Source organism: Euleptes europaea, chromosome 4, assembly GCF_029931775.1.
Source record: "Euleptes europaea isolate rEulEur1 chromosome 4, rEulEur1.hap1, whole genome shotgun sequence".
NCBI classification, from domain to species: domain Eukaryota; kingdom Metazoa; phylum Chordata; class Lepidosauria; order Squamata; family Sphaerodactylidae; genus Euleptes; species Euleptes europaea.
Genome location: NC_079315.1, coordinates 71,809,510 through 71,826,600, shown reverse-complemented (window position 1 = coordinate 71,826,600; position 17,091 = coordinate 71,809,510). Strand labels below are relative to the sequence as shown.

The following is a 17,091-nucleotide window of genomic DNA, read 5'->3' as shown; positions in this document are numbered from 1 at the left end:
TATTTTGTTCAAGCTTTTGGTCTTAGCAAGGGAACAAAGAAAAGGTGAAAATACAGAGACCTCTTTCCCTTCTCTAGGTACTTCCTAAATGATGTTTGGTTTAGGATATGCAAGCTTTACTTGAAGTTGCAATAAGTTAAATTTTATCATTACCCTAGATCTCCAGGTTGGGACATCTCTCCATTATCCCCTACTTGATGGACAAGATGGAGTCATTTGGTGAAAGCTTAAACCACCACAGCTTGTGTGCACCCAAAGAACTGTCCAAAATGGAAAAAAACCCCTTCTTCGTTTTCATTGTTGTTATAACCTGTCTTTCTCCCCTCCCCCTTTGGGATGGCCTTCCTGTCCCTAAAGAAAAGTGTCACTTTCGTCTTCCCAGCTTTATGGCTCTTTGATTTATCAGCAGGGGGTGAAGTACCAAGCCATTAGCATAAGTAAGAGCTTGAGTGCTCTGTGCTGGGAGCATGATGGTTCCTATCTCCTACCCCTCTCCCTTCTGCCAACTAACATCCTGCAACAGGGCAGTCACTCACAATAACTGGGATGAATTCTTGGGTGGAAGGTGTTTCTCCACAACACTTGCATATTTTAAGGGTTGCAGTTGTACGTATTCAATATGAAGACATAGTAGCTTCGTTCTGAGCCTAGTATTCCTTTACAAATATTGTGAGATACCCTTCTGGTCATTGGTTCTTACCTTTCCCTCTGGGAAAAAAATGGTCTAGTTGAGCAGCATTCCCTCTAGCAACTGGCAGTAAAAGTGCTCAAAATGCTAATCCATTAATCCGGATATACTTTCCAATGATGGTTTCTCCATGGTTTTTTTTTCATGACTTCATATGTAGTGCTATGTTTCCCCTAAGTCTCATTCTTGAATAGTGTTATGGTATCAGCACAGACTTAATGAGCAAGGAGCACTTCACCGTGGGTAAAATAAGTGTTAACACTTATTAATAAGTGTTAATAAATAAATGCCCATTAATAAAAAATGTAAAATCCAGCACAGAGTTCCCCATACGGGGAGAGATAAAGAGAACATGCATCTTTCTCAGGAAATAATATAGTAAACCTTTTCTAAAAAAGGATGTGGCTTTGCTGTAGGGACAGCGTATAATTGCTTGTATTTTAGATCCATAGTACTTTAAAAGAAGAAAAATATTTAATACTTATGCAGAATAGCAGGGAAGCACAGGGAAGAAAGCTCTGTCCCCAATTAAAAATTACATGTTTTTGAAAGCCCAGATTAGCCTGGGCATTATATGACTTCTCATTAGTGATATATTGGGCACCCTCCAGGGAGTATATGCAGTACTGATACACTTGGAGGATTTTAATATCAGTGGGAGGTGAGAGGAGAATCGTTTAACCAGTAGTACCAAATGAGATTTTGAGGAGAATATGTATGTCTGGGGGTGGGGGAAGATGTATGCTGTCATCACTGTAGAGGGGTCTTTCCAGAGAACAGCAAGAAATACATTTTTCCCCTAGTGCTAAACTAGCACAACCAGTTTTCAATGGTCAAATTGTGTGTTATGTTCAGTCCACATTATGTAGTCCCATTGCAAGAACCAAAATAGCTTCTATCTATACACACTGCATGAACTCACCATATAAAATGCAGTAATGCAAAACAACAACACTTATGGTGTGGGGGAGATATGTGAAGCAGAGAATGAATGGTGGGTCCCTAAAAATTTCACTGTATCTTACTTACCTCAAATCCACAGGGAATGATGGCATAGGTATGGGGGGAACAAAATAACTGTACATTTTGTTACTATTAATGTCTCAGACAATATTGAATAGTTGCCCACACAATAGCAATCACAATAGCAATGGCCACAGATTTTTCTGTGTAAAAGATACTGTAGGGGATCCAAAGGTACCTTTGCACAAGTGAAAGTCTCATTGACTCAAGCAAGATTGGTGGGTGTTGAATAGCTCCACAGCTTTCTCACTTGAGCTGAAGCCTCCCATGCTGCATCCCTAATTGCTGGGGTGGAGGGCTCTAATTCTCAGGAGCAGCTTTTTGGTTGATGCAGGAGGCAGCATAAGGCATGGAGAGGCAGGAAAGAGTTGTCTCACGAGCAGAGCTCCACTCATGGTTCTTTGAACCTAAACCATTGTGTTTTGAATGTTTGGAAAATGGGGTCTTTCTTGAGACATATCCTGATCTCATGCAACATTCATCAAGCTTGCACTTTCATTGCATGAAAGACCCTTATATTTAAGGTGGTTTGGTCCAACTATGATGAAATCCTTTCATATCTAAGAATTCTAGTCTAATGAGTCTTTACATTGCAACTTTTGAGTGGTGCATATGCAGTTGACTATAAAACAGCATATATTCTCATATTTTAGAAAGGATAGAGGCATCCAGTAGAGTTCACTGATTAATTTGTTTGCTTGTTTGTTTGTTTGTTTTATTATGTTCATAGATGTCTGTCTAGGGGTGGCAGCAAAGTTTGCTTTTTGCCAGCTGTCTTGCATTTTGTTGTCCCTAAATAGAGGTAGACAGAGGCTGGTCAACAATAAACTCTTATTATAATCTGTGCCAGATTCAAAGAACTCCCTCATGTATAATCATACACATGCCATCATAGCAGCATTGGAGCAGCTTCACTGATATGCAGTACATAAGTAAATACTCTCAGGCAGTCCTTCCCAACACAAAGTCAGACAACAATTCATCCCCAAAAAGCAGTCAGGATTAGTGCAGAAAGAAAGCCAACAATATATCATTACAATAACTTTGAATCAGCTTGCTGGATCTAAACCATATTCTGATTGTTTACAATAGTACAAGGGAATTGTACAAAGATTTATAATTTGTTAAGCATATTTTATTATTTTATTAATTCATGTATACCCTGCCTTTCTCTCCAATGGGGACCCAAAGTGGCTTGCATCATTCTCCTCTCCTCCTCTTTATCCTCACAACAACCCTGTGAGGTTCGCTACGCATAGAGTGTGACTGGCCCAAGGTCACCCTACAAGCTTCTATGGCATGTGTGGGGATTTGAACCTGAGTCTCCCAGATACTCGTAACGACCACACCACACTGGCTTTCATATGGGAACATTAGTAGTGGCATTGAATACTTTCCTGTGTATTACTTTTCATTATATTAGATTAAGCTTCCAATTTTTAGGAACTGAAACACTGTATGAGATACCAACAACCATTTACAAATAGTTAGAGTAGTCAGCAAGATGTGAAAAGTTCACACAAGGTACAGTGGTTATGCTTATTGTGTAAAAGTGGATAAATGAGCATATTTTATACAAGTTTGGTTGGATTCTTACAGTGCATTCCTGAGATGCGCCGGAGTCCAGGGCAAAAGTCCTTTAGGAGGCCAGGTGTTAATGGCCCCAACTTAAGCCAGCGTTAGTGGCCCCAAAGCCGGCGGGAAGGCTCGGATGCCAGTCGCTGGCCACTGCTGGCAAAGGCTGTGCTGGCATTCTGGCAGGGGTTTCCCTGGCGTAACGGCGTCCCGGTAGGCATTCCCAGGGCGTTCTGGTGCCAGCCTGGGGGCGGGGCCGCCTTCAGGTGGCTTCCAAAGCCCTTTCGGGCCGGGAACACCCCTTTTTATTTTTGGTAAGATACATCACCTTTTAGGTGTATCTTTTAGGTATACACCTTTTAGGTATACAGTGGTGTATGGATTTTTTGCGCCGGGAGGAGGTTTCAGTGGCACCGAAACCTCCTTTGGAGGCAGCGCAGCCACATTGCCTCCTAAGCCCAGCGCAGGCATTCCGCATGGGAATGCACTGTTAGTTGCCTTCTGTCTGTTTTCAAAGATGCAAGATTTTTCCAGTTTTCCCCCCAATTCCCCCTCTTTCTGCATACCCCCATATTGCACTCCTTAGCTGTTCTTGAGGGGCCTCCAGCGCCCAGGAGTCACATGCCAAGGAGCACCAGAAGCTCCAGCCGAGAGGTTGCAAAGATCACAGTGCTAAGGACCCAACACACAAATTCACAGTGAGATAAATGAGTTGTATTTTCTTTTAGTAAGAGCTTCCGGGGCTTGCTGCAATCGATATATAATAAATTTCTACAAAAGGTTAACTCTATTATATAATCACAGACTGTTGGTTAATACCATTAGCTAAATAGTACGAATGCATTCATTGGGGCTAGTGAAAGGGGATTAAAAACCAAGTTTTTATTTGCTACAGTGTTTTGGTAATTTTTTTAAAAATATGTTGTTTCAGGCTTTGCCTGCTGAGGAGCTCTGTGTTACTCTAAAGAAGTTGTTCCAAGAACAGGTATTGCCTTATTCATGTATATTTAGTATTAGGAAGAGTATCAAGTGGCATCAGAAAAAAAATCTATTGCAGAGTATTATTTGCCCAGTTCAGTGATCCTTTGCAAACCTAGGAGCTCACATCTGTTTGCACAGCCCCTTGTAGAAGGACTTTCTCCACACTCTTAAGTGAAGTGAATACTATAGCTAGAATTCACATAGCAATAAGGAGAATACTGGCCCTTGAATTGTGATAACAACTTGATTGTAATGAGAGACTGCATTTCATTGAGCCTCTGATGTGACATATTCTCTTTTCTTATAAGCCCACAGAAAGGAATGGTACTTCTGCAGTGGCCAATATGTTGCATTCATTACCGTACTAGCTTTCATTATTCCAGATCTCACATTCTTTTATTTGCATATGCCTAATTTGTATTGTTACCATGATGCTGAAACATTTAAGGACAACAGCAATGATATTATTCTCCTAATTGGGGACCTACTAGGCAAAAAGACATGCATACAATTTACAGGTACAATCACATCTCTGAAACTTGAACTCCATTGTTTATATTGTACGTGTATATATATATTCATCCTCTGGTACCACTGAATGAAGGGTGGGAAATGCCTGATGGAATTTTGAGCACTTTGTGAACTGGAAGGGGGTGGGGAAGCCTGCGGGATGTTCATAGTATGGAGAAGCACTGTGTACTTTATGCTTTGCTTTGTCAGGTTGTGGGATGAATTCTACAGAGACATGCAATATTCATCTTAAGTGGAGATGCAAAGAAAAACAAGTCTACTGAAGCTTAACAAACAATGATACTTTTCCTATTCTTCCTTTCTTCTCTTTTGTTTACCCTCCAGGCACTTATTCCCTACTCTCTTATTATAGCTAGCTTGCTGGGGCTTTCGAGTGTGAAGGATACCTTACCTTATGAGAAACAGCAATCTTTCTCCCAAACATCTAAACAAGTGAAATAACATTCTGTCTTTGAGCATATTTCTAAAATTAACTTTCTAGAGTTGCAGAAAGAAAATCCTCTGTGGCATACTGGGATTAGAGGGTTACTGCTGTCTCCTAGAGAAGTAGCTTGCAGGCACTAATGTGTACTGGAAGGGAAGGGGTCCTAGCCCAATAAAACAAAGGGAAGTCTTTCTTTATGTACACCTTGCTTTGGTATCTTAAACCTAGATAATTTTCTCAGGCTGACAGACAAATTCAGGATGAGTTGTTGATGTTGTCATCCATATTGGGGTATCATGTTGTTCTCTGATCTGTCCAACACTTCTCAAAATTACCTCTCTTTCTGATTTCTCTAGAGTACCTGCAACATTTCCACTACTCAGGATTACTAACAAACTTCCTTTAACTGTTAGTTGCAGCCCCTTATACTCTCTGAATTCTGCTGTCAACTTATTGTCTTATAGAAATATACAGGTCAGAAGCATTTTGGGGGGAAGGGAAGTATCTTGCTTATCATAGTGGATTTTTGCAGTTTTCTTCATGCTAGTGTCAGTGAGACTGCACACAAATAAGAGGTACTTGGAAACAACATAGCTTTAAGAATGTGGTCATGCACTTCTAATGTTATGTGTGATTACCCTAAATCATGAATGTATAAATGGTAATGTTTGGCTTTAAAAATTATAATGCAATCTTAAGGGACGGTGATTGCGGCAGGCCCAGGGACAACACAGTCATGCTGCCTCAAACCCTGTGAAACGGCTGCACGCAGTTTCACAGGGCTGCGCCTCCATTTTTGCAGGCACAAGTTTGCACTGGCAAAAGGGAGTGTTCTCGGGGTGAAAGGGCTCAGAGAGCTGACTAAAGTCAGCCCGCCCCCGGGAACGCCCCTTTGGCTCTGACGCAAGCCCTTGCTGTGTGGGTCCCCAGCACCAGTGTAAGCGGCCCTGTGCCAGCATTAGTGCCCATTTAACTGGCGTAAGTGGCACTAACACAGGCTCAGGGGTCACACCAGCTCCTAAGGCCATTCAGCCTTCAGGATTGTTCTACCCATCTTACTAAATCAGACTTTTGTGCAGAGCTGGGAGGATCCCCTCCAGTCTGTTCTCAAAATATTTGGATGGATGTCAGCTTCTGGACAATATGCTAATTAAATAAACGGGTTGCCATAAGGTGGCTGCAATTTGATGGCACTTTACTCACACATAATCTGGGCCCTGAATTAGGACTGGTATACACTGGGGCCCATGCTGCCCCAGTGTGGGCTCCACTGCCCCCTTTTTCCTGTTTGTATGAGCACAGTGTCATAAAGGACAAAAGTGTGCATAGCAGCATCCTGAGATACTTAGTCCCCTTGCAGTCCTGGATTCTGTAAGCAGCGTCTAGGGTCTAATGCAAGTCCTACTACATAGCCCTCCCCTCTGAGTCCAAGTAAGTAAAGGGTGACGGAGGGAACTTTGCGGGCTCCAAATAGATCCACTTTGCATCATCTTGGCCTCTGCAGAGGCCTGGTTCTGATTCTGGATTCATACTGGCTTTCATGGGTTCCCCCTGAATCCAGAATCAGACCCAGGCCTCTGTGGAGGCCAAGATGATCCAAAGTGGATCTATTTGGAGCCCACAAAGTTCCCTCTGTCACCCTTTACTTACCATGGGGGCTCACTCCCATCATTAATCATGTTACTAGTACTTTTTAAATTATTAAGCCCTTTGCAGGATACATTTCCTCTTATTTATATAAAATGCTATTAGAAATTGGAATGGTACATAGATTATTTTTACATCATAATCTTACACCCTCAGCAGCTACTGTATCAACAGGTTTCATTCTTTATGAATTACAAATGTTCTTCAGCTGCCTTTGTAGCTGGAAAGTTTTTCTTAAGTTATAACTACACTGCTCTTATACTTTTGTTAATGAATTTTCTCATGATAATATATTGAAGGAGATTTCTTTCTTGATGTGTAATTTGGATGACTCAGAACCACTAAGTCAGTTTACCCTTTAACTGTAGAATGTTTGGCCTTGACAGAATTAATCAAATTTCAGTCTTAATTGTGTGTACGTTATTTGTATTTACCTCACTGAAATCTTTGGCTCTTTTTAAATAATTCTTTACAGCTTACAGCCTGCTCCTAAGCATATTTATTTACACTGAGACCTGCTGAGTCAATTGGTAATTACTTTCTAGTATATGTAATTAAGATTGCAGCAGTATTCAAACAAATGATGAACACTGACAGCAATTTAAAATATACTCTTCCTTTTAATTAGGTAGACAAGAAGATTGTTCGAACAGAAATAGGAGTTCTACTTCGACTTTCACATCCAAATATTGTAAGTTTGATATTTCTAAAGTACAAACTTAAACATTTGTATTTGCTTGTATGCCTTCAATACTGATGTAACACTTTAATGGTGTTAATTACTTTATTTTATTTCTGGCTGCCTTTCCACCCAATTCAGGATTTTCAAGGCAGCGAACATTAAAATGTCTAAAACATTCAAAAGCATTTAATATATATGTAAATAATTATAATATAAATGCATAAATACATAATATAAATGCATAAATAGAAACACATAAACTCATAAAAGCACATATAATGTCCTTTTTTTGCCATACAGAAGGACAGGAAAATACAGCAGAATCAAAAAGTGGAAGGAAAATGATGCAGTTACAAAGATGAATTATTCTTGTCTTTAACAACCAGATGAGAACAATGATTTCTTAATGCATTAATACACAGCTCTTCTTTTTGAACCAAGGGTTTCTTGAAGAGTCTTCGGCCTTTTATGCCTGGGTTGTTCCCATTGTGGTCATCCCCCAACTACTTCAGGGCTTTGTTTTAATTATACATGTATTTTCCAACCTTCAGAAATTGCCTTGCTCTCCCCTTGCGTTCCCCCCGCATTTTCAGGATGCTGTTTAACCCTGAATTTAAAGTCTGCCTCGATCCCAAATCGAAAGCCAGTCCTGTGCATACTTGTCACTTTGGTTTTTCTCTCCACACCATTCTTGCTTCTCCCTCCCACTTGTCTGTCCCCCTCCTCCAACTCCTCCCATTGAAGCCATTTGCAAGTGCACTCGGGAAAGAATAATGCTGGGATACCATGAGGCTGCTTATTTGGTCAGTTTCACAGAGAGTGTAGCTCAGTTTCAGATTGAACAGTTGAGAGATTATTTTCCTTTTATGGGAAATGCATAACACCTTGAAACAGCACTCATGGGAACATCGTTTCCCGGAAGAAAGCTCCTGCGCCACCACGAGCACCTCGCTGCAGTCCTATCCACCCTTGCCAAGAGGAAGCCACTCATCGTCTTCCAAAGTGAGTCTTTAAGGCATTGCCAGAAGCTGCTATTTGGGGCTGCAATGGACCACAAACTTCCTCTTCCAGAATGCGTGATGTGAAAGTAAGCCCCATTGACCTCAGGGTAGAAATGCATACACTGCATGGAGTGCAACCCTCCCCAGTCCCACACATATTTGCTTAGTAGTAAAAGGTCCCAGGGTTGAATGGGGCTTACTTCTAAGTAAGTGTACCTAGAGCAACATGTAAATCAGCCTGGATGTGGGCTTGTTAAACTCATTATTTAGAACATTTATTTATATTCGCATTTATAGTCCAGCCTCGTTCCCAGTCAAGCTGGGCTCAGAGCGGGTTTTGTAGGGCACCTTGTTGGCACAAAGAGAGGCTGCCCCCCGGTTCTTGCGCAGAGTCGCGATCCTGTGGTTTATGTGGTGCTGTTCTAAGCGGAACTTTCCTCATAGCCATTTGCAGAGGGTATCACTTGGATTCAAGCAGAGATTGTCTTCTAAGGGGCCGAGTGGTCGCCTGCCCTTTCTGCCCCTCCCGCTCATTCCATTCCAGCGCCTCAGTGCCTAAAGCAGGGGTGGGCAGAAAGGAACCGTACAGTGGGCCTTTGGCTGATGGCCTCCTCGGGTTGATCCCCTATTGGTTGCTGCACGTCTTGGGCCAACAAGCCAATGAAGGAATGCCAGAGGGGCTGGGTCTTGTTTGGAACCAGTGAGATACATCTTGGGTCCCCAGGCAAGGAGTACATGGGCTTGGGGTCCTTTAGCACACATTAATGCATTTGGTTTATGACCCCTGTATTGAGGTAGCCAGAAACAAATTGGTGTGTGTGGGGGGGGGGGTTGTCCGCTCCCTTCTCTGCTTTGGCTGTAAAATGGGCACTTAGTTCAGATCAAATGAAAGAATCCTGCTGTGGGGATGGTGGTGTATTTTTTAAAAAACATCACAGCCAGTTACAAAGCAGCGTTTTCAGGAGGAGTGACTCACGTGGTTCAGAAGCTCTGCATTTTCACTGAGGATGCATAATTGATTACAAGGTATTTTGGGGATTTCTTCGGAGGGGGGGAGCCCCTGTGCATAGTGTTTTGAGAATTCGACTGCAAATACTGTGCAGTTAGAGAGCAGCAGTTCCAGTGGAAACAGACCATGCACAAAAGGCTTTCTCCTCCAGAGTTTGGTTCCATTTAAAAGTATTTCCATTGGATCCGGAAATATTCTGATGAGGGGCCTTTGGGAAACCAGTCTGTCTTACCTGCTCTGGTTTACTGTGAGCTGGTGAGCTGTAGGGATCCAGAGCCATAGATGCAGAGCTGGAAGGGGCCTTAAAGACCATCTACTCCAGTTCACTGTTCAATCCAAGAAATCCAAAGCTGGAACCTTCCTGACAAAAGCCAGCTTTCCCCCTGCGCTTGAAGACCTGTAGACAGAATGGAAGACACAGAGATCTCAGGAGGAATTTAAAAATTAAAGTAAGTTCCTACAAATTTCTACAAACAAAAGGGAGAAAGTGGTTAAACTTATCCATCCTTTGTTGTATCTCCTTTTCGTAGATAGTCTTAACATGTAAATGTTCTCTGATGAGCAAAGATGGGGAGAAACTCCTTATGTTGTTCATTCCTCTAGATAAAACTGAAGGAGATATTTGAAACTCCCACAGAAATCAGCCTTGTCTTGGAGTTGGTCACGGGAGGAGAACTGTTTGACAGGTAGGTGATCTGTGAAAATTATATGTCATAAAGGAATATAATTGTAACAAGGACCCTTACCATGAAGATGGGCCATTTTGTGTTTCTGGGTGGGAAAGCAGGAGTCCAAGAGTGATACGGCAGGATTTCAGCCCAGTCATACTAACCTGGCCCATGCAATGCCTTGGCCTTGCTCTCCACCGGCTGGTGTACAGTGAGGGGGGAAAAGTATTTGATCCCCTGCTGAATTTGCCCGTTTGCCCTCTGACGAAGAAATGACCAGTCCATAATTTTAATGGTAGCTGTGAGAGACAGAATAACAACAGGAAAAACCCCAGAAGACAAAAGTCAGAGATTGATGTGCATTATAATGAGTGAAATAAGTATTTGATCCCTTTGCAAAAGATGACTTAGTACTTGGTGGCAAAACCCTTGTTGGCAATTACAGAGGTCAGACGTTTCTTGTAGGTGGCCACCAGGTTTGCACACATCTCAGGAGGTATTTTGTCCCACTCCTCTTTGCAGATCCTCTCCAAGTCAGTAAGATTTCGAGGCTGATATGTAGCTACTCGAACCTTCAGCTCCCTCCACAGATTTTCAATGGGATTAAGGTCTGGAGACTGGCTAGGCCACTCCAGGACCTTAATGTGCTTCTTCTTGAGCCACTCCTTTGTTGCCTTGGCCGTGTGTTTTGGGTCATTGTCATGCTGGAATACCCATCCTCGACCCATTTTCAATGCCCTGGCTGAGGGAAGGAGGTGCTCAGCCAAGATTTGACGATATATGGTCCTGTCCATCGTCCCTTCGATGCGGTGAAGGTGTCCTGTCCCCTTAGCAGAAAAACACCCCCAAAGCATAATATGTCCCCCTCCATGTTTGACTGTGGGGATGGTGTTCTTGGGGTCGTAGGCAGCATTCCTCCTCCTCCAAACACGGCGAGTTGAGTTGATGCCAAAGAGCTCGATTTTGGTCTCATCTGACCACAACACTTTCACCCAGTTCTCCTCTGGGTCATTCAGATGTGCATTGGCAAACTGCAGACGGGCCTGTACACATGCTGTCTTGAGCAAGGGGACCTTGCAGGCTCTGCAAGATCTCAGTCCTTCACAGTGTAGTGTGTTACCAACTGTTTTCATGGTGACTATGGTCCCAGCTGCCCTGAGATCATTGACAAGTCCCCCGTGTAGTTCTGGGCTGCTTCATCACCGTTCTCATGATCATTGCAACTCCACGAGATGAGATCTTGCATGGAGCCCCAGACCGAGGGAGGTTGACAGTTATTTTGTGTTTCTTCCATTTGCGAATTATTGCACCAACTGTTGTCACCTTCTCACCAAGCTGCTTGGCAATAGTCTTGTAGCCCAGTTTTCAAGCTGGTTGATACAGGATCAAATACTTATTTCACTCATTATAATGCACATCAATCTCTGACTTTTGTCTTCTGGGTTTCTGGGGTTTTTCCTGTTGTTATTCCGTCTCTCACAGCTACAATAGACCTACCATTAAAATTATAGACTGGTCATTTCTTCGTCAGAGGGCAAACGGGCAAATTCAGCAGGGGATCAAATACTTTTTCCCCTCACTGTATACTGTGGCATTGGGTCAGAGGGCAAGGCCTCATGGAGCAGATCTTTGTCTAGTTCTCCTCTGCCCAGATAACAGCAACAGGACCCAGACACTATCCTGGTACCTTAAAAGGCCTTGAGGGCAGAAATCCATCCAACCCATTCCTGCAACAAGGAATGAGCCTTTGCCCCCTAAGGGGGTAGCAAGTGGGAGTAGTATCCAGCCTCCACAAGACACTTTCCCACACCATTTCTTTGATAACCAGCACTTGCTAACCTGCATTGCATTGCACATGAAGCCATACTTTCTGTTGTCTGATTAAAGCTAATTCTTTAGTAAGGAAATCCACACAATTCAACAGAGAAACCTTTCTTTATACCTTGAGAGATCACTGTAGCAATCATATTCTAGTATTCTACCATTCATATATTCCCACTATTATATGTATAAAGGTTGCATTGATATCCCCACATACCCAACAATCCCCTTTAGCCCCTTGATAATTTTTTACCAATTTAAAGGGTGACAGGTGCCTCTGGTACAGCATTTTTATTAAGTTTTCTTTGGCAGGAGGTTTACTGAAAATTTTAAACCACTTCTTAACATGGGTGAACACATGAAACTGCCTTATACTGAATCAGACCCTTGGTCCATCCAAGCTCTTGGTTTACTGGGGGCTTTTAGATCTTTCATCCAGAGCTGTACAATTTTTTCCCTGCTATTTACTATCAACATCCAATAAATAATTATAGATCTTAGAAAATATATTCCTTTCTCCAGCTATTGCTGATTTTCCAAAACCTGTCGGTTGGCTTCTTATTCTTCTTTACTTAGTAGTGTTTGTAGGAATGTTTTAGTCTGTAGATACTGGAACCAGTGAATCTGTCCATTGCTTAAAGAAGATATGTCTGCAAAGGTGATAATTGCTTGCCCATTAGGTGCCATTGTCTATGATAGATCCTATGCCAGTGTCACCTTCCACTACTGCTTCTGCCCTGTTGCTACCCTTCAAGGATTCCTCTGTCCCCATCACCATTAGAACTGTCCGTTCTCTTCTGCTGGTGTGGCTGTTGATTCCTGAAGGGTGTGGATGCATCTTCAGTTGGTGTCTCAGCTGTGACCATTCCTCCTTGAGTGACTCTGCTAGGAGTTTAGCCTCTTGACATAGTCTAGGCCCCTCATGGTATTGCTCTCAGCTTTGCTGACATACACAAACCCCCTCATCATGTTAAGGTATGCATCCAAGAGGGGGACATGTACAATTAGCCTTTTACAATTCTTGAGACATTCTTTCACCTTTTATAATTTGTGAGACATCATTAGTATTTTTTCTCCAGCAGGAATTTATACATATTTACTGCTTTTAACTTATTTTGAAATTTACTATCATTATGCTTTAGATTGTAGGCTTTTATATTATTACTTTACTGGATGTTTTAGGAGCCCCGTGGCACAGGGTGGTAAGCTGCAGTACTGCAGTCCAAGCTCTGCTCACGACCTGAGTTCGATCCCAACGGAAGTTGGTTTCAGGTAGCCGGTTCAAGGTTGACTCAGCCTTCCATCCTTCTGAGGTTGGTAAAATGAGTACCCATCTTGCTGAGGGTAAAGGGAAGTTGACTGGGGAAGGCACTGGCAAACCACTCCGGCAAACCACCCCGTAAACAAAGTCTGCCTAGTAAACATCGGGATGTGATGTCACCCCATGGGTCAGGAATGACCCGGTGCTTGCACAGGGGACCTTTACCTTTTTACTGGATGTTTTGCATATTTTCTGACTGGCTTTCAGTATAGGTTTCTATAGAAAATTATTATTACTTATTGTGAGGATGGTTTTGGGTTATCCTACATTATCAAGATTTAACTTAATCTTGCATCAAAATTGCCATCAAATTAGAAATTTGGGGGGTTGTATAGGATGAATGCCCTAGCCTGGATGGCCCAGGGTAGCCTAATCTCATCAGGTAGCCAGCGTGGTGTAGTGGTTAAGAAAGGTGGTTTGGAGCAGTGCAGTATGATCTGGAGAACCGGGTTTGATTCCCTACTCCTCCACATGAGTGGCAGAGGCTAATCTGGTGAACTGGATTTGTTTCCCCACTCCTACACACGAAGTCAGCTGGGTGACCTTGGGCAAGTCATTCTCTCTCAGCCTCACCTACCTCACAGGGTGTCTGTTGTGGGGAGGGGAGGGGAAGGTGATTGTCGGCATATAAAAGCCAACTCTTCTTCTTCTTCTTCATCTCAGAAACTAAGCAGGGTTGGCCCTAGTTAGTATTTGGATGGGAGACCACCAAGGAATACCAGGGTCGCTATGCAGAGGAAGGCAATAGCAAACCACCTCTGTTAGTCTCTTGCCTTGAAAACCCTACTGGGTTGCCAGAAGTCAGCTGCAACTTGACAGCACTTTACATGCTTGCATAGGAAAAATAAAAAGCATTGGAATATTTCTAAATATGTTGTATGGAATACTTGTTTAGAATACACTCAGTAGGTTATATCTTCGCAATCACTAAGAGAAAATGTATACAAAATGATGTATAAATGGTATTTAACACTGAAGAAATTAGCAAAATCGTTTGCTTCAATGTCACCAAACTGTTGGAAATGTAATAAAGAAATAGGATCTTTTCATCATATGTGGTGGACTTGTGAAAAAGCTAAGAAATTTTGGGAGATGATATATAATGAAATAAGGTTGATTTTACAACAAAATATTTCTAAAACACCTGAAATGATGCTATTAAGTATGATACCGGATACCATTCTTACTCACCGAACCTTTTTGATTTATGCCACCACGATTTATGCCACCACGATTTATGCACGATTGATACATGCAGCTAAATGGAAGACAGTCGATATACCAGACAAAAAAGACTGGATAAAAAAGATGCTGGAATTGACTGAGCTGGTGAAGCTTACAGCTTTGATAAACCAGAATGATAATGTACAATTTTGGGGGGAATGGGAGGCTTGGAGAATTTACTGTGAAAATCAATTTTTAATGGGACCATTTAAAGGATACTCTTTGATCTAATCCCTTATCTACACTTGGTATTAATTTTACATTAGGTACTGATTTAATAATGCTGGCTAGGATAAGAACAGGGTAATTAAATTAATATTGGGCTTAGCTGCGTTAGCAAAAGTTTATACAATTTATTTTTAGATGGAAGAGGGAGAGGGGGAAGTCATTTTATTGTTTAATTAGTGATATTATTTGGGTTTTTTTATTACTACTATTATTTTTACTATTGGATATTGTTTTCATGTTGATATGTCAAATGAAAAAAAATATTTTTTAAAAAAGAATACACTCAGTAGGGATTTTTGTGCTGTTTTTTACACTTGCTTTATTAGGCTCTAAAATGTGTGTCACTTTACTCCTGAAGGAGCAACTTTTTTTAAAAAAAGTGGCTGCGGATGTCATAGCAGTCTTATGTGTCTTCTAAATACTCTTGTGAGAATTTTGCATTTTCTTGTGAGATAAGAACCTTAATAGATTTTCATTGGCTAGCTGCCATTCCCTAAGTGATGACTGTTAAAATATTAAAGATTAACTGGGTCCTTTTTCCCTTTGAAGAAGTAGTTGTATTTCACTCAAATAGCATTTTTGGTCTACCACTGCTTATTCTCTGATTTCACAAGAGTTCATTAGTGTATGGGGGAAATCATATGATAAAATTAGATATATCTTCTTGAGAAGAAGGATCTTATTCAAGTTGTATGTCAGCTAGTTTTGGCTTTTATGTTTTGCTCAGAGTTGTGCGAAGGAAGACTAAGGCATTGCAGTTCCAGATATCTCCAGCTCATATTTGTATTGCCATGCACGCAAGTCCCACTTACAGTAGCATTTATTTCCAAGGAAAGCTTTAATTTTAAACATATTTGGAGGCAGGGCACCTAGATGTTGCGAGAGACATGAAGGTACCATCACTCCATGCTTCTCCCCCCCCCTGCCCTTCCCTAACAGTACCAAATTTAATACAACATGTGACATGATGCCACTGTAATATGTGTTGCCCTGCTCCCACCTTCCACAGCCACTGATGTGAGAACTAGGACCAGGTAGCACACAGTGTTTAACACTGTGGCTGAAATTATGAGGAAGAGAGGAAATGAAGTGTCGAGCTGTGGCAGCTCCATGTTTCTCTTAATGTCAAGTGTGTTTAGGATTATGAATTTAGAGTGTGTGATGTGGGATTACTAGTCGAAATATATGTATTTCCTCATCATCACCCTACAGAAATGTGTGATAGTACCCTGTATCATGAGCTATAGTTCTTAAATGGAAAGACTCAGTTTCCAGAGATGAAGCTATTAAGAAAATGAACTTGGAAGTGTTGGGCAGGAACTCTCAGTAAGAAACCGATCCTTCACTTCAGCTGAGTTTTGACTTGTAACAGAATAAAGGGTATTTGCTCCAGTCGAATGTTGTCTGGTACCTCTTGTTAATGAAAATGTCTGACAACAGATAAGAAAATTTAAATTTCAAGGACCAACCAATTATGTTTCTAAGAAATGCTCCTCCAAAAGCCTCCCAAATAGTTCTGTAAAAGAACCCCCCCCCCACACACACACACGGTTACTTGACCCAGTAAGGGAAAGTATTTCTCTATATGGAAAGTTATACAGCTGTCTCCATCTTCTGAAGTTTAATGGTCTGGTGTCTTTTCTTCAGTGGTGAGCAACCACAAGCATAACTTTCCCACACAGTGTGTGGGGCAGCTTCTGGGGCTTTCTTGACCCAGTATACACTGCTGTAAGTCCAAGGACCTATGGAAAGCAGTGGGCAGTGGCTATAGTGACAAAAAAAAGTTGAGATGTCATTAATTGCCTGAAAAGATCCTAGCAAAACATCTGGGTTCTGGCATGAAGCTAACCACTGTTCATTTATTGCAGGAAAAAAAGACTTGGTTGAGCTTTGCATGCAACACAATTAGTCTTTCAGAAAATTGGCAATTTTGCTAGCAATTTATTTGGTAAAGGGAAAGGTGTGACCCCTTCTCCCCTCCTCTTCCTGAACAGAATGTTGCAGTATAACAGATTCTCTGAAAGGGCTGTTATGTGCATAGCTGCAGTAGCTAGATCAGGGAGAAACCACGTGTGCACCATCCTCTTCTATAAGTAGTTGCATCATCCAGTTAGGGATATAAATATGGAATCCTTGTTCCATACATGTAAGCTCCCTAGTTGGATTGGGGAGACAGTTTGGAATAATCCTACCTTCAGACTGCCTCTAACTGTAAAGCTCTGGGAGATGAACAAAGTGGAACCTTCTGTTTTCTTTAATAGAGGTTTT

At 41.8% G+C, this 17,091-nt stretch overlaps 1 protein-coding gene across 2 annotated transcripts in view; it reads left to right on the top strand.

Moving 5' to 3' along the window:
• CAMK4 (calcium/calmodulin dependent protein kinase IV) overlaps positions 1-17,091 on the top strand; it is a 131,571-nt gene that overhangs the window by 62,077 nt on the left and 52,403 nt on the right. The window contains exons 3-5 of one of the 2 annotated variants that reach the window (XM_056848509.1): positions 4,218-4,271; positions 7,498-7,560; positions 10,165-10,247. In XM_056848509.1, coding sequence (XP_056704487.1) covers positions 4,218-4,271; positions 7,498-7,560; positions 10,165-10,247 — 200 coding nt within the window. The remainder of the gene's footprint in view (positions 1-4,217; positions 4,272-7,497; positions 7,561-10,164; positions 10,248-17,091) is intronic. The other variant, XM_056848511.1, reaches the window with a different exon arrangement.